Genomic DNA, 23,702 nt, shown 5'->3' with positions numbered 1-23,702 from the left:
TTGAAAGGCTATTCTAAGTCTAAGCACTGTTATTATCACTTAAAGACATATTATGTAACTTTTTTAGCTACAAAGAAAGACTAAAATAAAAGTTATCCATTTTGGTTGTGTTTTTTGCGCTGAAAAAACTCATAAAACATGTGTTCTTATTCTGAACGGGCTTGCATCTCCACAAACCTGACTCTTAATTACCCTGGTGGACAGCCTCGTTTCTGCTTGTTACCATGGAAATGTTGGTTATCTGGCTATAATCTTTCAAAGTATGGCATAAAATGTATCTATTGAGAATGTTCCAAAGTATGGTTTTAATTTTTTCCATGGAATCATACAGGTGATGATGGCACCTCCAAAAAGTTACATACTGTATCTTTAATTGATATGGAGTTAAACTGTGTTGTGTTGATGCAGTAATAGACAGGGTATTCACAATTATGGTTAGAAATGTTTTTTTTTTTTTTATGAGTTTTTATTCATGCTCAGAATAATTTGAAGAGGTTGCAAATTACTCAGTTACTCTTCAACTGTCTCATAAAACTGGAAGCCCCTTGTGCTTGGGCCTAATAAAAAAGTAAAAAAATAAAATAGAATGAACAACAAAAACAACTAACGTCAAACCAAGGGAGATTTTAAGATGCTATATTCTAGCACACTGAAGTAATTTAGTGTTCATTCAAAGATATTTAGAAACAATAGTAGTATGTACAATTTGTGACCCAGTAGTTTACAGAGTTCCACTGGGCTTTTGTTTACTTTTTAACATTGTGTAAAGATCCTATATTACCCATCTCCACATCTCCAAAACTCAAAATGCTCTGTTCCACCTTGTGATGTCATGAAGTGATAGTTTTCAAGTTAACACCTTCCTTTTACCTTTAGTGCAGTAGAGATGGACAATTCCAGGGCTGAAATCATCCAATGATTCTAGTGAAGGTGGAGGGAGTTTAAAAACACAGTGGAGCACTTCCTGTACTACCACATGATGACATCACAAGGTGCAACAGAGTGTTTTCTGTTTGAGAGAAGAACTCAGCCTAAATATACGGGGTTTGTGTGAATGAAACAAAACACAACTCCAGGTCTGTTTGTGATGAGGAAACAACATTAGAACAAAGATCAGAAAATAGCGTAACATGAGCACTTTAAGCTAATGTATCTCTATGAACATTTTGCACATCTGATTTCCATGACGATTCCAAGATCTAAACTTCTTCCATTTGACAGGACATCTGACCAAAAAGTTACAAAAATACGACATAAAGCTGAGCAATAGAAGGCTTCAGTAGATGTGATGAGACTGTAGGAGAAATATAAGTGGAGCAGGGCACTCAGCTGGAACAGACAATCTACCTCCAGATTGTAGAGCGGCTCAGATGATAGGAAAATATTGATTGTAAACATTGTCGGCGCTGTAACACCAGGCAGCAGGAGGCCTTTCTCCTTCAGTGGTTGCTAAATTGACATGGGAAGTCCACAGGAAGGTTTGATTGAGACAACGGGACAGCAGCAGCAGTAGATCCATACTATATCTCAAGGCGATTCAAAATGGATTGTAATATATGATAGCATCAGTCATCAATGCAAAAAGATGGTTTGAGGAAATGTCCACCACTCTTGCATAAATCTTTAGTAGAAAGTTCAGGATTGTGGCGTCATAGCATAGAATTTTCGTTTTGCCTAATAAACCAGTGGAGATGTTTGGATGGTAAATACTGGAGCAACAGTTGCTCAAATCCACTGATTCCAGCTCCCACAGATTAACACTGTCGTTGTGTCCTTGGGCAAGACACTTAGCCCACGTCGCCCCCAGTGTCTGCGTACACTTGTGTTACTAAATTTAGCGTTCATTGAAAGCATTTTGCATTACTGCCAAACAAGGTGAAAGATTTTTATTTTGTTTCTTCCAAATAAAAAAAATAACATGAACGTGCACATAATTGTTTTAATAAAGGTTTGCCTACATGTTTATTAGTAAAAAAAACAACAACACTGACATTGACAAGATTATCAGTCGCTTGTTTTAAAAGCTGCTCGGTTATAAGTGACATTTGCAAAGATAGAGCCAGATGCCCTGCCTTTTGAAACCATCTATGTAGGCCTTCAGTGAGGTGAAGGTAGGTTATGTATTCTGATGAGCTAGATCATGTAAATTATGTTGCCCTACCAGTTTGTCAAAGACTGATCTCAGAAGCTAAGCTGCGCTGGGCCTGGTTAGTACTTGGATGGGAGACCACTGGGAATATCAGGTGCCACAGTGGGGCGCCAGTGGCAAAAACTGTTGCTGTGTCCTTAGGCAAAGAACTTCACCCACATTGCCTAGCAGGAAAGTAGCATGTGTTAGTAGTGCCCAGAGAGGCACAGATTGGCAGCCTCTCTTCCCTCAGTCTGCCCCAGGGCAGCTGTGGCTTCAAAAGTAGGTTACCAGCACTGAGAGTGGAGTGAATAAATGATGCTTTGATGCTCTGTAAAGCATCTTTGAATGTCCTAAAAAGCACTTTATAAATCCGATGCTTTATTATGTACAGTAGGCTGATTTTTTTAACCCAAGAGATATAAATACAACTAACAGCTCAAAAGCCCTGATGTTTGAATTCTACTTGTCTTCCTAGTGTTCCCTTTGAGTCTCTACGGCTTGTGTATTATTGGTTAATTTGAGTCGGCCTTGCGATCCACCACACAAATGATCTCCTCTGGATTGCCTGCTGAAAAATGGCCGAGCGCCTGTTTGCTGCGAACAAGGGAAGGCATTATTGTTTCCTGCCAGAAGCGCTCGCTGCCAAAACGCCGCGGAGTATGTGGAGCGGGGGTACAAAGACCCAATTAAAAAGCGATGGGTAATTATGCGAGGCTATCATATTTCAGCCTCGGCCATAAGGAGCTATGTGAACAGAGGAGCTTGTCAATATGTCTACCCTCCACTCTCAGCATTCGCACATTGTTTACACATTGTAAATCGATACACCTAATGCTGCTTGAAGAGTGTAATTAAAATGTTAAAATGTTTAATGCTCAGGACTGCCGCGGGATCAGGCATGGATGTATAACAAGTCTTATTTAGTGCTAATTAAGTCATACTTTAAAGGATGAACGTGGAATCATTTTTTCTATTAACGTTTTGATCTTGGCAAAGCCCCATGAAGTATTTGGTAATTGTGTGTTTCCCTGGGCATAATCCACAGACGAAATGCATTCACTTAACATTACCTCGTATAACTTTAAAGTGACAGGTTAGACCCTTTATTTCACTGAAACATAGATGACATAATTATATTTAAGATTTTTAGTTTGTTTCTATGTTTTTAGTTTAGATTGTTACTTCCTGGTTGAGGTAATTCCATAACTGTTTATTTTATTTTGCTAAATGAAGGTTTAAACTGTCAAAAAATGTTAAACTCTACCTGTATTTTGAAGAACTGGTTCAAGAACTGGACAGTAGATCAGTTGGTAGTATTCATCCACTGATCTGAAGGTTGGTATTTTGTATCCCGTTCCAGATTGTTGGTTGAGTGGCCGGATTCAGTGACCCACAGGTTGTTGGTGCGATTCCAGCTATCGTCTACAGAGCAAAGGCAGTGTGCGGTCACAGATTGTCTGCTGCGTAGGAGAGAACTCTTGCCAGCACTATTCAAACAACACCAGATTTCTTGAGGCTAAATAATCTCAAAGTTGAGATTATTACAGCGAGTTGAAGAAGATCTGAAGTTTTTGTTTGTTTATCTGTTAGGTTTTTTTTTTCTTACTGGGGGCGACAGTTGCTCAGTTGGTTGAGTGTTTGTCCACTGATCCGAAGTTTGGCAGTTCATATCCCATTTTCGACATAAACGTCATTGGTTGAGTGGCCAGATCCAGTTACCCACAGGTTGGCAGTGCGATTCCAACTCTCACAAATGAATGCTGTCCTTGTGTCCTTGGGCAAGACACTTAACCCAGCTTGCCCCTAGTGTCTGTGTAAACTGGTGTATGATTGTGTGTGTGAATGGGTGAGTGATTTTTTGATGTAAAGCACTTTTAGTGCCTAGAAAGTGGAAAAGCGCTATATAAAAATGTGACCAAACAACAAGGATAGTCACGGGCAGTTGTTTCCACATGATACTGCTGTTAGCTTCCTTTCGATTCTCATCCATAAATCCCATCCATCTTTACAAATATATATGTATTATCATCTCTTTTTTTTCTCAAATTGTGTCTGGAAAATTGTGTCAAATTGTGGCGTGGAGTAAAGGTTGTTTTCCTCAAATAGAAGCTTTCAAAGCACATGCCCTTTAAGCTAGCTAACTGGTGTTTTGTGTTTTGTTTTTCAGTGCAATTACTCTGGACAACACACTGGTCATCCTGTCTGCGGTGGCTCCAGACGCAGGACGATACTATGTCCAAGCTGTAAACGACAAGAACGGAGAGAACAAGACCAGCCAGCCCATCACCTTATCTGTGGAGAGTAAGTGAAACATGTAGTTTTACAGGTGTACTTGTGCGTTTAAAAGGCAAAAACAATGGGTTTATATTTGACATTGCCTGTGTTTAATCAGCGTTATTAATACTGTGTAACGTTGAGTGTAACAGATCGCTCCTGGATGATGCGCCTCTGGATAAGCGACACTACAAAGCATCTTTACATCTTATGCTATCTCACATTAGTGTAATTCATTGATTAAACAATGGCTACATCCAATGGAACAATTTGCATAAGATGAATATGTTTAAATATCCTCGTTATAAATACACATCAGTGCATTTGCGTTTCCATGGCAACTGGGTTCTCATCTCTGATTGGTCAAAGAGCCATCTACTTAACTAATTCGGGAATTTCAGCTGGTCCAGTGCAGGTTATGAGTTCAGGGCATGTTACCATAGAGATGTAGCCAGATAAAAGTGATCCAACATCGTAGTATCATTAAACCAAGGTTAACCCCGAAGTTACGTCATTAACTTGAACCCAGTTTTGAAGTATATAAGTCAGATATGAGGTTATTTGAATACCAGCTTTGTTAATATGGTATTTATTTGGTACTAAATGGTAAATGATTTTCCACCTTTAAGGCACTCAAAGCTCTCTACATCAAGGAACTATGGGCGAGATGGGCCAAGTGTCTTGCCGAAGGACACAACGGCAGCATTCATCAGTAGCTCTGTTGATAGAGTGTTTGTCCGCTGATCCAAAGGTTAGTCGTTCGAATCCCGCTCGTGACGTAAACTGGTCATCACCGGTTGAGCGGTCAGATCGGCCTACCGACAGGTTAGAGGTGCAATTCCAGCTCCCACAGATGAATGCTGTCCTCCTGTCCTTGGCCGAGACGCTCAACCCACCTTGCAGCCAGTGTCTTTGTACCTCGGTGTGTGTTCCTTGATGTAAAGCGCTTTGAGTGCCTTAAAAGAGCAGGATTCAAACCTTCACCCTTCAGATCAGTGGGCAAATGCTCTACCAACTGAGCCACTGTTACCATTATCATATGCAGGTTTTAAATGCAAGCTAAAAGTAGTCAGTAGGCGCGTTGAGAGTTCAAAACCTCACACAGCAGGTAACTTTGAAATGTAGATAGAAGACGCACTACAGGTTTAAAGTCAAGCAAACATTCACAGGCCATTTATTCAACATCAAATCCATAAAAACACGAGAAGTTAGTTTAAATTGCTTGTTTATGTGCTGTTTTATTTCAAGAGTGCTTCCCGGTCTGGTCACCCACGCTACAGTAAACAGCTTTCACAATTAATTTTATAGCGTCACAATGTTTTGTCATTGCTGTCAGGAACACATATTTCCTCACGCTCTGAAAATAAACTCAAAATGTCTGGAGATGAAGAGGCGAGACTGGACTTTACCGCTGCCAAGTGCTTGTTAATATTCAGAGCAGCGTCTTTAGCCTTGACAACAATGGCAAAAAAGCAACATCACAAATCAAACCAATTCAGCTGGCTCGCGCTCAATACAGAGAAATGGAAGGAGAGAGCGGACAGCTAGCATCTTATGACATGCAAGACTGGAGTTCTCTGAGCGAGGAGGAGGAGGAGGAGGAGGAGGAAGATGGGTGAAGATATTACCGCAGACAAGACAACGGAGCATAAATAGCCCAAGGCGTATTGGAAGAACAGTGGCGTAGCTGATTATGCTAGTAGTAGTCCGGGATAGCACACACACTATACATGGGAGTTCGGGTTAGAATCTGGTACTCAGCAGGACGCCCGACCCCCTGCAGGTACCAGGTAATAATACAGTGGATTTGCATAACATTTACACACAAAATCGAACGTTCTGCATTGATATTGTCGCATTGTACGAACCGAGGCTTATTTTAAACCAAGGAAGTTATGGTCGTAAACAGTATTTTTGACAAGAAAGCAAGGAATACAAAAGACCTACCCGTGTTAAGATTGTGTTTGGATGGTTTGAATCAGTTGTAGAATCAAATCCACGTTTCTGTCAGTCTGCCATCGAGCATAGACTGTGTAAAGAAGTGGACTAAGCGAGCGTGACGTCACTCACAGCGTCAAATGAAGCTCATCGAGGCTAGCAGAGTATCACGAGTATCATTACAACCAAAGATCCAATCCAGAGCGAGGCTGTTGAAGGTAATGCCCCTTCTTCCCGCCCCCCGCACACTGTCAATCAAACCTGTTGATATCTCTAGCGGGAGTGACCTCGGGGAAAGTGAATTGGAGCCAGAGTCTAAGTAAACAGAAGTGCACCCAAACTCACTTCTTATTTGTAATGCAGCAGCTAGCAGGTTAGCTATGTCCCTTTATATATACAGTCTATGGTCCCAAGGCGACTGTGGCATAACCATTGCCATAGTAACGATGCTTTATGTGCTTTGAGAAACATGTTAAGTGCAGTTTAATGTATTCTCAACCTGTTATCCCTCACTTTATAGAACTAGTATGCTAATGCGCACTTCCTGATGATAAAGCAAACAACATGCAGCAGACATATTTTGACCTCAAAAGCTGATGAAATAAAACCAATGCAAATTAGGTCCAAATGTGGCTTTCTGTTTGTTGTCATCTCTTCAAGGTTTTAATAGTATTTGTGTTGTAAAGGTCTTGGTTAAGTTTGTTTATAAAGTCTTTTTAAAAGCGGCACCACTTTTAAATGCATTCTGAACAGTTCAGAAAATTTTACAAAAACACAATATACGAAAATAAGTGAACGGTGTTGTAAGGCAGTTATTTATAAAGCACATTTCAAATCCACTGCCCAAAGTGCTGTACAAAGGCAATATAAAACAAAACATGCAAAAACACAATAAAACAATACAATACAAATGCCCCGCTCAGCTTGTGTTAAGAGCCAGTGCAGACAAATGAGTTTTCAACAAAGATTTAAAAATAGTTAAAGATTAGGCTGTTCTAATGTCCAGAAGAAGACTGTTTCAGAGTCTGGGACAAAACTAGTAATCTATTGGTCAAATTTAGATTTTTAGAATACATTTTATCCAGATTAAAGGCAAAATTAATTATTTTTATTACTCTAAAACAAAGCTTATAACGAATATTTATGAATTAAGTGTATTATGTATGAAAAAAATTGCAATTTTGAGTTAATAATGCCACTGTTTTTGCTATAAAACATGGACAGTAGAATAGTTTAATGTCTGAACTCAAACGCACACCAAGTTTTTTTAATTAAATTTTTTTTTTTTGTCAGTTTTATATAAGTCACAGTGATTCCATTTGTCACTGCAGCCCTAAAGAGCAGTTAAAAATAACACCAAAGGATGTATATAAAAGGCACCTTAAACCATCATTAGAGGAGGTGTCCCTACATCCACTCCTTCACTGCAAACATCTTGACGTGTTGGGTGCAGGGAGAGACTGAGATGACAGATGAGTGTTGCCAGAGCACGCTTGGCTTTAATATGTGTGTATCTGTCAGTATCTGCTCGAGCAGCTGTTCCCGTGGTGATGCCTCGAATGCTGCGTTTCCCATGAGCATACCTGGCGCCCGCTTCTCGACAAGAGTGAAGGACAAGGAAGTCAACATCTCACGCTACGCTCTCTTCCTCGTATAGAGTTCACTCGGCCGCAAGAAGATGTTGAAAAAAGATTGGGTTTTTATAAATGATTTCCCCGGTGACGACTTAATTAATAAACCCACTCAAAATCAGAAGGACCTTGAAGAAATTGCTGGACCATATTGTTTATCTGAATCTTACAGATAACTATTATAAATGTACTCACACATTCTCAAACAATGGGACAGCCTTAGTGTCCTTGCGGGATGCTAATGGCGATAATGGTTTTACATTATAGGCTAGCAATACTGCAATGTATCGCTAGTATCAGATGCATTATACAAAACGGTGGCAAAGTGGTTAGCTCTTAAACTAAGCATAGGAATAAGAACAGTTCTTTGCGTACAGGCCCGTCAGCAGAAATTTGGGGGCCTGGGGCAAGACGCCTCACATGGGCCTCCCTCTAATGTAAATTCACAGGAAGAGGGTTCTGGGCTCCTTAAACACTGGGGCCCGGGACAATAGACTCCTTCCTGCTCTCCCTCCTGTTAACTCCCCTGTTTGCATATCCCAGCTGTTCCAACTGGTGCCACAGAAATTAATTCAAAACATTTCACATTTTTCTCGTCAGTTTAAACTTTCAAGTAACAAAATAAAGGTATTTTCATGTATTTATAATTATTTGTCTAATCGAAACAATTTAGGTAGGTGTTGGCCCTTGTCCAACCTGGAAAAAAAAAACAAACAAACATAAATACAAATAAATACAAAATTTATAAATAATTAGTAAATAAAAATAAAAATAAATAATAAATATATAAAATAGTAAATAAATGAATAAATAAATAAATGAATAAATAAATAAATGAATAAATAAATAAATAAATAAATGGCCAAGATCATTTGTAAAATCTTAAATACGGTGATGTTGATTTAGTGAAATGAGTAGTCTAACCTGTCATTTCTGCTTTAAACTCTCTCCACTGCTAACATTATTATGCCAATGACACCTCTTGCTAATATCACCCATACGCTATGCTAGCCTACGCTGTTTACATACTTGTTTTCCTAGCCCCGGGCCTGTGTGCAGTGACAGAGATGGCCTGGGATGGGTGTAGATTGAGTTGTGACAGCCCCCATAGCGGTGTCTGACATACGCAGCCATGGGCACACTCTGGGGCCAGACGGGACCGCCGTATCAACGCAAGTTTATCACCAATATGACACCTCTCCACAAGCCTGTGCCCCTAATGCTGCTACCGGCCTCGCTGACTGTTAGCTCCCAATAAGAAAAACAATTTTAAAAAATACTTGTGGACTTTTAACCCCTGTGGTCTTGTGTTATTTATTATATTGGCTTTTTAAAACTACTTTTAGCTGGAATTTTAATCTGTGGGTTTAATCTATGGTCAGTGGTGGAAGTATCCAATTGTGTTACTTAAGTAGAAGTACAGATACAGAAGTAAAAAGTTACTCAATCAAAAGTATGAAAGTATGAAAAAATCGACTTAAGTCAAAGTATTTAAGTAGCTGTTTAAAAATGCACTTTAAGGGTAAAAAGTAAAAGTATTTCACACAAGTGTTAATTTGTGTGTTAAATGTAGTGATATTGATTAAAAACAGATTTGGTCAACAGTCACAATGTGAAAGAATTTCTTAATTTTTCTTATGAATTTTGAATATTTATTTTTGTTTGCTCAAAGCCGAAGCTTGAACTAGAAAACTCGTCAGGATTTTACCACGAACATGGTGAAAATAACCCCTCAAATCAAATGAAAATGACTTTTCACTTTTCAGTCCAGTTCAAAAATGTAGTGGAGCAGAAAGTGCAGATACTGCTCTCAAATCTAGTAAAGTAAAACTAAAAAGTTCCCACTTTAAAATTTACTTAATTAAAATCCAGATACCTAAAAATTCTACAGTACTTTCCTACTTGTACATAGCGATGAGCAATTTAAAGCAAAATATTACATCCTTTGAATGGTAAAAAATGTCGAAGCTGAAAGCAATGAATACTAAGAATTAAGATTAAGACTTGGATATAAATGGTCACATTTTTATACAGAGCTTTTAACACCTTTTGTGCACTCAAAGTGCTTTATATCAAAGAACTATTGACACACACACATGCATACACCAGTGTATGAATGTGTGTGTGGGAGATTGTACAGAATTGTACCACCAACCTGTGGATCTGATCGCTCTACCAATGATATTTACATCTGGAGTGGGATTTGACCTGCCAACCTTTGATGTGGACAAACACTTTACCAACTGAGTTACTGTCGCCCCAGTACAAAGGACTTTACATTTTCTTGTGTGGCAAACCTAGTAAACTAAATTCATGTACTACTACTACTGCCCCTATAACTACTACTGCGACTTGACCCTTTCTCGAAAAAATGTTTATGTCGAGAGCGAGATTTGAACTGCCAAGTGAGTGGGCAAACACTTTACTAACTGAGCTACTGTCACCAACATATAGAATGTGGTCAATGCTCTAACATTACCATAACAATTTGGCAGGGTTATGGACTTTAAAAACAAGAAGGAACAACTGCAACTTTGGAGAGCGGGACAAAGTAAATATGCAGGTTTAATAAACATAAACAAATGAAACAAAACACAACTCCAGATATGTTTTGGTGAAGATACAGTAGATAAAACATAGCTATAAACTTAAAAGATGAGCGATATCATATAGATCAGTCAGAGGTTGGTCTCCTTCATTCTCTACAGCCTCAGTTTTGTTTTTCGGCATCTTATTATACACAGCTAGCGCCCTGTCTCATCTGCTTTGCCTTACCCTGTCAAGACTGAGCTACTCTGAGTGTGCCCTGGTCAGTTTCAATATTTCACATCAACAAACACCCACGGAGTTCTCTCACTGGAAGTTAAATGTTTGGGGCATCGTTGTCCAAGCCTGGGGCCAAAGACGTGGACAGAAACGCTTGACACTTTACATTGGCAGTAGATATTGTTTTGCTTTTGGATTTTATTTCAGACGTTGTTGTTTGTGTGTGTTTGTAGATGTGGGAGGCCCCGCTGACCCCATCGCTCCAACTATAGTGATCCCGCCGAGGAATACGAGTGTGGTGACAGGAACATCGGAGGTTACTATGGAGTGTGTGGCCAATGCAAGGTAAGGATATACTGTGTGTTATGTTTCATAGACCTGATTCTTGCAAGTGTTTGACAATCCAAACCAGACCATATCATTTTACACCTAAATTCCAAAACCTTCCTTTCACAAGAAGTGTATTACATTTCAGTATCTTCCTTCATCTTTATTTATATACAGAGACCCAACGGGAGTACTTAGACCAGGGGTGTCCAAACTATGGTCCGGGGGCCAAATGCGGCCCTCAGACCAATTTTTATTGGCCCCCAGGCCTTCAGTTGAACTCGCCCAATTGATCATAATCAGCACTTTTTACGGCAAATTTGAGTAATCCTACCAATGTAACCTAAATAACATCACATTGCATTGTCATACAGACCTAATATTATATTTAAAGTATGAAGTCAAAACTGTGTTAAATGCACCATCTGAATTATTGACTGTGGCCATCCGTGTCAAATATATTTTCCCTCGGTGAAAAGAGTTTGGACATACAAGCCATACAAGCAAAAAACAAACAAAGCAAATAACTCAATACGTCCATATAAACCATTAAAAACAGATGCAGGTGTGAGTATAAATGTTTGTTACCAGATTATTATAAAACAATTGTGGCACCAAAGTATCCAGTTTAGCTTGTCCTTGAAATATATTCCATTTTTTTGAAGGAGAACACCCAAAAGCCCTTTTTCCCATCTCAGTCCTGCTGCAGTGAGTCCTTAGCCTTAAATAATCATGTGATCTTCTTTTAACTATTCCCACACCCCAGGACCAACAATGGAAAAAGCAAGAATTCGAATGATTGTGTTTTTTCTGAATTAAAAAAAAAAAAAATCTATCTGTGAATCAGAATTGGCATCATTTTAATATGCTTTGAAACGTAAAAATTGATCTTAGTTCTCACATTAGCAGAGTGGTTAGTGCCCTTGCATTTAGAAATGAACTGCACAAAGAAATCTGATCTAATCCTCGGCAAGCTGCCAGTTCTGTCATAGAGAGGTCTGTAGACATGTGTTGGGTGAATTTGAGAACAGAAATATCCCATAATGAGGAAAATTAAAGGTTGTGAACCAATATCTAAACGACTGTACGTCTGCTATTGTTATCTTAAAGACGCATGCAACTACTCTGGCTGATGTGTTATGGCTTTGCCCAGAATGTTCCACAGTCTGTCATTAAAGTTGTCTATATCCAATGAGACTCCAGTGGCCCCACACACTCAAGTTGTAGGTCATATCTGTGGAGAGGTGATCCCACTCACAGATATATTTGGGACAATAAAAACATGTGTAATTGAATAAACACCTAAATTAAATGCATAGACTGTATATATAAATGGACATAGCTAAACTGCTAGCCACCACATTCCAAATAGGAAGTGAGCATGGGCGCGTTTCCGGCTCGATTGACTTTATTGGAAAAACTGTCACGCCACTCTCCACGACTGCTGCTGTCAGGCTCGTCATTGGGGTTTCAAAATGTTCGTATTTTTATTTAGCTAGATATGAACATTAATAACAGACAAATCACGTGCCTTGTTTCACCGTTAGCATTAGCAATAGGTTTGATTGACAGCATTGCTAAGCGCCCGCTCCCTGCTAAACCAGCGGTGCAGATGGGAAAGCGCATTTTCTTCAACAACCTCGCTCCGGATTGGCTCTTTGCTATGATACTCGCAGTCGGAATTCCAAATATGGAACTCGGCTCCAAATTGGCCCCGATAACCGCTGGCCTCGATGAGCCTCATTTGACTGGAGCCGAACGCTATAAATGATACCACACTTCCTCTAGACAGTCAAAGCATTCTTTTTTCTAGGCAAAGGAATAACATCTCCAAGGTGGCAGCCCACATGCCAAAAAGGTTACACAGAACACCTTTATCCTGAGTCTTCACTGCTTGTAGCTCATATCAAACTATCCACTTCACTACACGTTTGTACATCACTGTCAAACATCATACAGAACCCTCTTTGCTATTCTCCGCATCTCTATCCCAAGCACACAATGTCAGATTTTATTGATCCAACAGTTGTTCAGAGCTCACCAGCTGTCCGTTATGAAAGTAAATGACAATTACTGTACGCTGGTGAAATAACCATCTAATTATTCTTCAGTTTGATTGATAAGTGTCATTGAGAATCAAAGCTATTCAAAGAGCCGCCATCACCGCATGTTAATCGTGCTATAATTGATGTGAAACGAGCTGGTAGAGATGTCTGTGGCAGAAAGTAAAACTCTTCGTGAAAGCTACGTGGAGGACAATTTAAAGTTCATTAGTAACTTTTTGGTCGTCTTTGTTTTGACACAGGCCTTTGATCAAACTGAGCATCACGTGGAGGAAAAACGGCGTGATCGTGAACACGGGTCTGAGCGATTTTAGCCGCAGACTGACCATCCTGAGCCCCCTGGTGAGCGACGCCGGGTACTACGAGTGTGAGGCCATTCTCCGCAGCAGCAGCGTGCCTTCTGTCAGCGCTGGAGCCTATCTGCACGTGCTGGGTAAGATCAAGCCCGGGAGTTTAAACATGGCCGCCAATTTAAAGGTCCTATATTACACAAAATTGACTATTGTGAGATTTAAGTCATGTTATAATGCTGTTACCTCATCAAAAACATACCCAGGGTTGTGTTTTGTTTCACATTTGTCTGAGTAACCCTTTATTATTAGTCTGTCTACATCTCCAAAGCTCAAAAGGCTCTGTTCCACCTTGTGATGTCAGACATGCAGCAACATGTGCAAATGAAACAAAACACAACTTCAGGTCTGTTTGTGATGAGGAAACAACATTATAACATAGATCAGGAAGTAGCGTAATATAGTCCCTTTAAAAAGTAATGATATTTCCGTCAAATGATAAAAACTAAACATAAATGAACGAAGGGAACACTTGGAGACGAGATCCACTTCTTAATCCCAGAGCCCCAAACAAAACCATAAACAAACAACATCCAAGAACACATCTGTACAAGTCCCATCGACACTAAAACTAAAAACTTAAAAATTCTTGTCCAAATAAACACTGGCTATGACCAATCAGAGCGAGAGTAGATAAAGTGGAGAAGAGTGAGCCAAAGCAAAAAAAACAAACAAAAAACAGTTTTGAAGATAACTGAAGTATTCTGAAATGAGAAGAAGCATTTAGGCTAAAATTACCATGTGATTGGACCTTTTTAAAGCTGTACGGTCCCTGTCAGTCGAACATGAGCAGTTTGTGTTTACATTGCACTCTATGGGAGGAATGCTTTTTGCTGCAGTACCAATGGGCTGACCACTAGTCCAGCTCACAACGGTTGGACTAGTACCTTATCCAGATTTAATAACAGAGCCGTGGGTAAAACTAATATCTAATCTCTAAAACAGGCAGTGACAGAAATAACTTTTGTACATTATATATTAGACTTGGTTTATTAAAGCAAAGATATTCTGCAAAATCGACTTTTCAGAGCTTGTAACCATGTTCTAGTTGCTTCCTTCTCATTTACCCTCTCGAAGTTGCGTTTGGAGTGATTTGTGTGTGTTTGAGCAGTCGTTAATCGCTTACTTTCAAGACACCATTTGGTTAATCAAACCCCCATGTTCACCGCCACCGCCAACACACCCACTGCTCTGTACTTACTTTGTTCTTTAATTTTATTTTCGCAATCGGTGTTACACGTAGGATTCGGCAGCTTTGCATAGTCATTTTTGTACAAATGAAAAAAAAAATATGTTGCCCGTTAGTGTGATCTGCAGCTATTGAAGTTTTCTAACGTGGAACTCAGCGGATTTGTTTCTTTATTAAGTCGTTTTAGATGAATATTGTGATTTAAAATGTGCAAATTATAACATAAAGTTCCACGGGTGTCATAGATTATAACTATAGAGCAGACACAAGCACAATAGGTCGTCTTTAATAATGCTTTTAAATGCTTAAATATACATGCATGCGACTATTGTCCTCCCTCCAGTTGAATAAAATTTTAAAATGTAGAGAAACGTGAAACAGGTGCAAAATGCTAATTAGCCATTACTACTGCAAAACGCTACGAAGCTATAAAACCGACCTTTTAACGCCCTCCTCCAAATCCTCCATTACAACTCTTATGTAAGCTATTTTGGGTTTGTTTTGCCTGAAAAATCCCGGGAGCTCAGAGACACTCCAGCGACAGAGAGCAGCTCACTTAAGTATCTTTACAGAAAATAGGTTCATTGTTTCTAGCCCCCAGTGGCTTTTGTATGTGTAAGATCCACTCCGACATCGATACAAAATTCATCTAAATATAATTTGTCTCAAAGTTGTCGCAGGCATAGCAGCGCAGTCGTCAAAGCAGCGAGGGGAAAAGAGTTATTGATTTAAAAGGAGGAGACTAATGGTTGGCCTCCAGATACTGTTTAATGGCATAGCACAAGTCGCTTTCATTGCGGGACTTTGATGTTTTCAAGGTTGCGTTGCGATCCTAAGCACAAGTATGGTGAACGCTAGCTAACTCCATCGCAATGAGTTAAAAGGGTTCTTTTCAAGTGGCAAAAGAGTTGGGTAAAAGTAATTAAAGATTTCCTTAAACTTGGCTAGATGCGGTGTAACTGGGAGCTGTGTAGGAATGAATTTGTGAGTGTGGAGAATGCTTGTTGCTACCATAGACTGCATATATAAATGGACGTAGCTAACCTGCTAACCGCCGCTTTTTAAATAGGAAGTGAGCATGGGCTGCGCTTCCGGCTCCATCGACTCCAATTCACTTTACATAAAAAAATCGTCACCCCTCTCTCAAGATTTGAACGTTAATAACAGACAAATCAGGCGCCTTCTTTCCCCGGGGTCACTGCTTCTAGTGTTAGCAACAGGTTTGATTGACAGTGTTGCTATGCACCCACTCCCTGCTAAACCAAGGGGCGTTACCTTCAACAACCTTGCTCCGGATTGGCTCTTTGGTTGCTATGATACTTGCGGTCAGAATTCCAAACATGGTTCTTGGCTCCAAATTCGTCCCTATAACTGCTCTAGCCTCGATGAGCTTCATTTGACTGGAGCCGAACGCCATGGGTGACATCACATTCACTTAGTCCACTTCTTTATGCAATCTATGGTTTCAAGTGATAAAAATAGGGTTTTGCCATTAAAAAATACTATTTAAATGGGCACTATATAACTTTTCTGGTGAAGAGTAATGCTACGTTCCATTTTTCCTTAAAGGTCAGAACTCAGAATTCAGAGTAACATTTTCTCAGACTTTTTACATTCAGGTGGTTGATAATGACATAAAACTAGCTATAAAACTAGGGGAAAGGCCAACGATGATAATCAGTTTAAATCAATTTATTACGAACATTGTTTTTAAAATTGTAAGTAATGAATGAATGTTTGAGAGATTTTAAGCTTTTGTTGTCATTAGCTTCGTGTAACCTCTCAGAGTGCAGGGACAGGTTCACAGACAGGAGGGAACAACTAAAGTTAAAAGAACACAAGGACTATCAACACTTTAAAAGTCGAATATCAAAGCTTATCCCAGCGCAGGGTGCAGCCATGTTGGATTTTAAACTTGGAACCAGCTCGGGGCTCTGAAATGTTGTCCATGTTTCCAAGAAGGAAGGAATCCCGAGATGGATGGTTGTTCCACTTTAGCCTTGACCTTGTAGCATCACCTGCTTGTCTCCATGGAGGTGCTATTGCTTTGTCTGGAATGTTCAACAGTATGGCATTAAACTTATCTATCTCCATGGAGACAAGGAGGTGATGCTACGAGGTCAACTTACAGATCAGATAGGTATTTTTATGATGGTTTTGGACTGTTGACTCTGGACGTCTTCAATCTTGATTCAACCAATGTGAGGTTAAAAGTGTTTTTGATTTATTTTATTTATTTTTTGGTCCCACAGAACCACCCCAGTTTGTAAAGGAACCTGAGAAGCACATCACCGCGGAGATGGAGAAGGTGGTGGATATTCCCTGTCAGGCCAGAGGTGAGAGCAAGACTTACCCAAAATCCATATTTATTCATACGCCAAGTTACAGGGCCAGTATTTGGTACGTTCACAAATGCACAATTGAAGTTACTGCGCCATACTGCGGAACATTCCAAATTTTAAGAGGAAATTTTACCCTGTGGACAGTACTATGCCTTCTAGGATCAGGACACGTTTGTGAACATAGTTGGAGCATTGTTCTAATTAAAGTAAAATTCAATACATTTTTATTAATAATACTTTAAATCGTCTTTATGGATGTTAAACTACACTCTAGAGTTGAACAATGCCATTTTAAAGTTGTACACTGAGCAGGTTTCTATCATGTTTTAATGTTAAGACTGTGAATTCACTATGACATCCACTGTAATACAAAATGAGGGCCCGTGGTAGAATGTAATGAATTAAAAGTAGTAAAATATTGTTCTTAAGTATACATTTTAGGTATCTGTACTTTACTTCACTACATTTGAGAGCAGGTATTTGCACTTTCTACTTCACTACTGGACTGAAAAGTAAAAGGTTTTGTTTTGTTACAGTTTTATTACAGTCTTCTGAAAAGGCTGAGGGGTTTATTTTTAACACTGACAATTCGAGCAAACAAAAATATATCAACAAAAACAACTACGAAAAAACAAATCGATTCAATTGTTTCTGTTGAACAAAATTCAGCCCAAGTCTGTATCAAAACTGATACATTTGGAACTTTAATAGAGCTCAAAATCAGTGCGAAATATTTTAACTTTTTACTCTTTAAGTACATTTTTAAACAGGTAATTTAATACTTTTACTTGAGTATTTTTTTTGCTCCGGGATTTAGAACAAAATTAAGTACAGTACTGCCGAGGACTAACGACCCTGCAAACACCGCAAACTGAAACTTCACTTATAAGAACTCAAATAAAGTACGATTATGTTCAAAGTCCATGAAAAGATAGAAAAGTTAGTTAGAAGTATCATTTGGTTTGGGAATTACAGCTCTATATGTTCAAGTTATTTTAAAACCTCATTAAAAACCCAAGGAAGCCAGTTAACTTTGATATGCATTAAATCTAAAGGTTGAACTGTCTTTACACTTCACAAACAAAGCTCTTTTGTTTCCCAGAACGAACGCAATAATGTATATCTCTGTGGCGGGCGTAGTAGACGGAAGAATTCTTGTTAATGCCAAAAACTGTAGATATAAGCTTTAGCTATAAGAACAGTACAGGAGCAGATGCAAAGTGATTTATAAGCCTATTGTTGTCCCCTTCACTTCTCCTTGAGTTGTGTGACATGTTTGATGTATTGATATTCAAATAGCGGTTTGTAATTAAAGATATTTACATTACGTAGACTAAAAGGCACACACACTGTCAGTAAATCATAAGAATATATGTGCTTGGGGAAAATAATTAATTAAGTACATAATAATGATATAAATATATACACACTGCCAGTCAAAAGTTTTTACACGTCATCTTGTTCCATGTTTTTTTTCTTTTTTTTAACTTTCTTCGTTTTTATGTACACACAAAAGACATCAAAATTAAATATATGAAGTAATATATGAGGAATTATGTAGCAACAAAACACAAGTAAATAACTCTACTAATGTTTTTTTTTTTTTTCTTATATTCAAATCCTCAAAGTAACCATCTTTTGCTTTGTCGAAAAATATTTTGAAGTAGTTTAATGTTTTTTCTTTGCTACATAATTCCATTTATCTTGCGGCGTATATTGGATGTCTTCTGTGTGTATCTAAAATGTAGAAAGTAGTAAAAATTAAAAAAATTAAAAACATTGAATGAGAGGGTGTGTCCAAAACATAGTCTGTATAAAGAAGTCGACTAAGTGTGACGTCCCCCGTAGTGTTCGGCTCCAGTCAAAGGAAGCTATTAGCAATTATAGCGACGAATTTAGAGCCAAGTTCCATATTCGGAATTCTGGCCACAAGTATCCTAGCAACCAAAGAGCCAATCCGGAGCGAGGCTGTTGAAGGCAACGCCCCTTCCCACCTGCACCACTTGTTTAGCAGGGAGCAGCCACTTAGCAACGCTGTCACTCAAACCTGTTGCTAATGCTAATAGGAGCGACCTCAGGGAAAGAAGGCGACTGTTTTGTCTGTTATTAATGTTCATATCCTTATTTACAGACAAAATCGCAAAAATAAAAATACCAGGATCATATAGAGCGAATTAATACAAATATCTTAAGACCAGACCTTTTGTCCAGTTTTACAGAATAGGTTTTTTCTTTTGACATACCAGTGTTGTTAACACATGCTGTGAACGCCGTGACTTGACCGTTCCTTGTCCGTCCTCTCCGCAGGGGTCCCACAGCCCGACATGGTTTGGTACAAAGACGCTGCGCCCATCGACCCGGTAAAGACGCCCAGGTACAGAGTGCTAGCGGGGGGGAGTCTACAGGTGAACGGCCTCCTGCCTGATGACACGGGAATGTTCCAATGTTTCGCTCGGAATGGGGCCGGAGAGGTGCAGACCAACACATACCTGGCTGTAACAAGTAAGTAATAGTGTTTACAGTGAAATAACAGAATGAAGCTTTTACTAGCTCCTTTGTTCTCTTGTATTTTGGTCCTGTTTTATTGTAAGTGCATTGCGTGTCTGATGCTTGTCTCCAGGGAGATGTTCTTCCTGTGTGAACGTTCCAAAGCATGGCATAAAACACATCTATCTCCACGCAGACAAGCAGGTCATGCCATCACGCCGAGTTACAGCTGATTGGACTCATTCATGAAATTTGATGTAGAATTCCTACTTTATGTAAGAACAAACTTCCACAAACTTCCCTATTTCAAATCTCTGAATTTCTGAAGATCCGCCAAAAAATTCAAAATTCAGAGTTTTGGATCCAGCTGCACATTTCCACTTCAAGTTGTCTTTTTTATAGATTGCAAACTTTATGTGGAAAGTTACCTACATCTCCATGGAGACAAGTAGATAGGGAAACACTCCACCAGAAAAGTTATAGTGCGGCTTTAAGTTCTGATCCTAATTGAAACCTTTCTTTGTGTTGTTTATCGAGATCTCCATCAGCACGTTTAAAGCACTGTATCAATTACTCAAGTATGCAAAGTTTTATTGTAATGTGAGTAATACTTATTTCTATTTGAGTTGTATTTGAGAGCAATACTCTTGTGGGCTTATTAGTACTATTAGAATATCGGTCTTTAGCCAGTCCCAAGTGTGGATAAATAAGATGATCACTGAAAAAATCACATATAATATAGTATTTTTCAACAAAACATTATAAGGACAGATCTTTACACAGGAGTCTAAAGAAACTCTCTCCAGGAGTTCAGTAATTGCTTTGCCAAAATTGCAAATCCTTAGTACCAAAAAGTGCCCAAAAAAAGGTGCAAAAAGCTTAACAAAGTGCAAAAAAATGCAAAAAGCTTAATCAAGTGCTAAAAACGTGCAAAAATGTGCAAAATGCTTAATCAAGTGCTAAAAACGTGCAAAAATGTGCAAAATGCTTAATCAAGTGCTAAAAACGTGCAAAAAGCTTAACAAAGTGCAAAAAAGTGCAAAAAGCATAACCAAGTGCAAAACAGTGCAAAGATGTTTAATGAAGTGTGACAAAAGTGCAAAAGATTTAACCAATTGCAAACAAGTGCAAAAAGCTTAACTGAGTACGACAAAGGTGCACGAAGCGGACCCAAGTGTCAAAAAGTGGAAAAAGCTTAACAAAACGTAAACAAAGTGTAAAAAAAGTGCAAAAAGTGGAAACAAGTTTAACAAAGTGTGAAAAGCTGCACAAGTAGAGTAAAATTGCAAAAAGCTTAACCAAGTACAAAAAAATCAACCAATTCTTCTAATTTAATTTCCTTTGATTAAAATGGAAATGTGTCAGGGGCGATAAAATTAAACAAAAGCCGGGTCTTGTGTCGAAATAGAGATGAGTGAGTTAATTTAGACACTTCCTGGTTCCTGCTGAGCCATTTGAACTGCTCTAGAGGCGTCCCACTGCTGCTGCGGGACAAGACGCATTATTTACACACACTCACACACTCACACACACACACTCAGAGCTGGTTACAGGACAATGCACTGTCTCTCATCATCAAATATTTGAGCGTCTTGAGACTTCTGTTTAGAAAAGTAAGTAAAGTAAAGTTACTGCTGTTAAAATAATATACTTTGAATTTGTAGAGTGAATGTTACTCTCACTGCAAACATCAGTACAGAAGTATTGTAACCATTCGTACTTTTAGGCATTGTAATGGTTTAGACTTGTTTATTTTTATGGCATTTCTCTTCAAATACAAAACCTAAATGTGTCAGAAAATTTTAGATATTATAGTTTTGATGCAACACAGTTTAAAGGTGCACTGTGCAACTTTTCTGATGGGAGGTGGGTGTCTTTCATCGTGCTCCTCTCCGTATGTTATTGCTTTGCCTGGAATGTCCCACAGTATGGCATTAAACTTACCTTTATACATGAAGACAAGCAGGCGACGTTACCAGTAAGATAACATTTACAGGTCAGATCTGTGAAGAGGCTGCCCCGCTTACAAGAAGAATGTGTTATTGCTTTGCTATGCGTAAAATGTCCCACAGTACGGTAATAAACTTATCTCTAATTCATTTATATATAAAAAACTAATTGCTAAAAAATGCCTTGAAACACTTGCATTACTATTGTGAGCGGATTCGCCTTTCCACAGATCTGACCTGTGAGTGCAATCTTACTGGCGATGTCACCTGCTTGTACCTACGGAGAAGTTTAAGGAACATTTTTAGGCAAAGCATTAACGTTTCTATTGAGATAAGCATTTATTGGATCCTGCACCAAAAAAAGTACTACACATGGACCCATTTACAGTATTTCCAATTACTCCCTTGGTCTCACCATATTTTTTTTTCCAATATCAAACCAGCATGTGAGAAATTATTATTATTATGACATTGCACAGCCGAAAAAATGTTCACATTTCACTTTCTTTTCTACTACTCACTGCACAGCCTCAGTGTCACCTTCCCCGGTCTATGTACTTGTACTCTATGTACTTGTGTATACGTGACGCTAACCCTGTGTCTTTAAACTGCCCATAATCATTTTACCCGCCCTGCTCCAATTTGGTATTTTTTTGACATCTAATTTTCTTCACTTTGTCTGTATTGCCTCAGCCGTCACTCCGGGCTCTTATCAGAATTCATGATATTCCTCTACTCTCCTCTGTCCCACTTCTCCGTCCTGACAGCCTTTCTTTCCTAGCTCCTAGCTCCTTTCCTTCTTTCCTCTTTCCTCTTTCCTTCCCTCACTCGCTATGTGTGTCCTGATTTGGTGTCAGAATTATTCCCCCAACTATTTCACAATTTTTCTCTTGGGAGCTACGATGTTTTTTACAGTTTTATTCCTGACGATCCGTAGGGGCTTTGATTTATTGCAGATCACCTATTAGTCTGGTGCACTTTGCCATTTGCCTCATCTGTTACAGCTGTATGTGGAGTCCTGGTTTGGTATTCATTTAAACCTCATTTAGTCCTGGTTTAGTTTTCATTTAAAAACAATTTAATCCTGGTTTAGTTTTCATTTAAACCTGCTTTAGTCTTGGTTTAGTTTTCATTTAAACCCAATTTAGTCCTGGTTTATTTTTCATTTAAACCTGATATCGTTTTGGTTTAATATTCATTTAAACCTGACTAGACCTAGATTGGACTTGGTTTATATTTAGTTCATTCTAACCAAATCTGACTTAAACCTAGTCCTATTATAGATCCACTGTTTTGTTCCTGGTTTAGTTATTTAATCTTTAATTAGATTTTATTTAGCCACAATTCAGACCTAGTTTAGTCCATGTTCAGCAAATCAGGTTAATGTTTTATCAGTTTTAAGAGTTCCCCTGGCATATGGAAGTTTAACCATATACGGCTGGTTTAGGTATTTTTTCCCTCAATATTGTACTAAAACCAAACTCATTCCTGGGTAGTGTACATTTACACTGCGTTTTCTGTGATTTCTTTGCCTGGAAAGTTCCGCAGTATGACATTAAATATATCTTTCTTCATGGAGACAAGCAGGTGATGCTCCCAGGCCAAGTTACAAATCTGTAAAATAAATAAAAGTATCCCCGCTCTAAATAAGAAGGCATGTTTTTATGGTAAAAACACCTGTAATTTAAAGAATGCAAGATGAGTTTGTTTAATGCCATACTCTGCAACATTCATGCAAAGCCATAAAATCTCCATGGAGACAAGCAAGTGACAGAACTCCCCAGAAAAGTTACACGGTGCACATTTAAAACTGTGAAAGAAGAAAATTGGTATTGTATCAAACTTTTTTCGAGCACTCACAAACCCTTTGGCACAACACATGCTTGTTTTTATAAGAGAAAAGTTACGTAATACAGTTTTAATACCAGCGCTATGGACTCTGAGGTAAAATCCTTGTCAATCGTTGTCAAGAATTATTGTGACAAAGACATCACCTAAACACTAATCTCTCCCCAGACTCCTATTATGTCGACTTCACAAGCCCCCTAGCTCCTGTCTCCTCCGTCCTGAGCGCATTTCCTCTGTGTCCTGCAGGTATCGCTCCGAATATTACGGCCGGACCCTCGGACAGCACCGTGATCGATGGGATGTCGGTCATCTTACACTGCGAGACATCCGGAGCCCCCCGGCCGGCGATCACCTGGCAGAAAGGTATCGCATCTGAGTCTGTAATATGAAGCTTACCTAGAGCTCCA

The 23,702-nt window shown here is 38.9% G+C and overlaps 1 protein-coding gene across 1 annotated transcript in view; it reads left to right on the top strand.

Moving 5' to 3' along the window:
- The window catches only part of sdk2b (sidekick cell adhesion molecule 2b), a 599,022-nt gene that overhangs the window by 458,046 nt on the left and 117,274 nt on the right, over positions 1-23,702 (top strand). The window contains exons 5-10 of the mRNA XM_055229370.1: positions 4,299-4,432; positions 10,974-11,085; positions 13,373-13,563; positions 16,922-17,005; positions 19,319-19,513; positions 23,542-23,658. Coding sequence (XP_055085345.1) covers positions 4,299-4,432; positions 10,974-11,085; positions 13,373-13,563; positions 16,922-17,005; positions 19,319-19,513; positions 23,542-23,658 — 833 coding nt within the window. The remainder of the gene's footprint in view (positions 1-4,298; positions 4,433-10,973; positions 11,086-13,372; positions 13,564-16,921; positions 17,006-19,318; positions 19,514-23,541; positions 23,659-23,702) is intronic.

This window comes from Periophthalmus magnuspinnatus, chromosome 19 (assembly GCF_009829125.3).
Source record: "Periophthalmus magnuspinnatus isolate fPerMag1 chromosome 19, fPerMag1.2.pri, whole genome shotgun sequence".
NCBI classification, from domain to species: Eukaryota; Metazoa; Chordata; class Actinopteri; order Gobiiformes; family Gobiidae; genus Periophthalmus; species Periophthalmus magnuspinnatus.
Note: the sequence above shows the minus strand (reverse complement) of the source record. Positions and strands in the feature narration are given on the sequence as shown.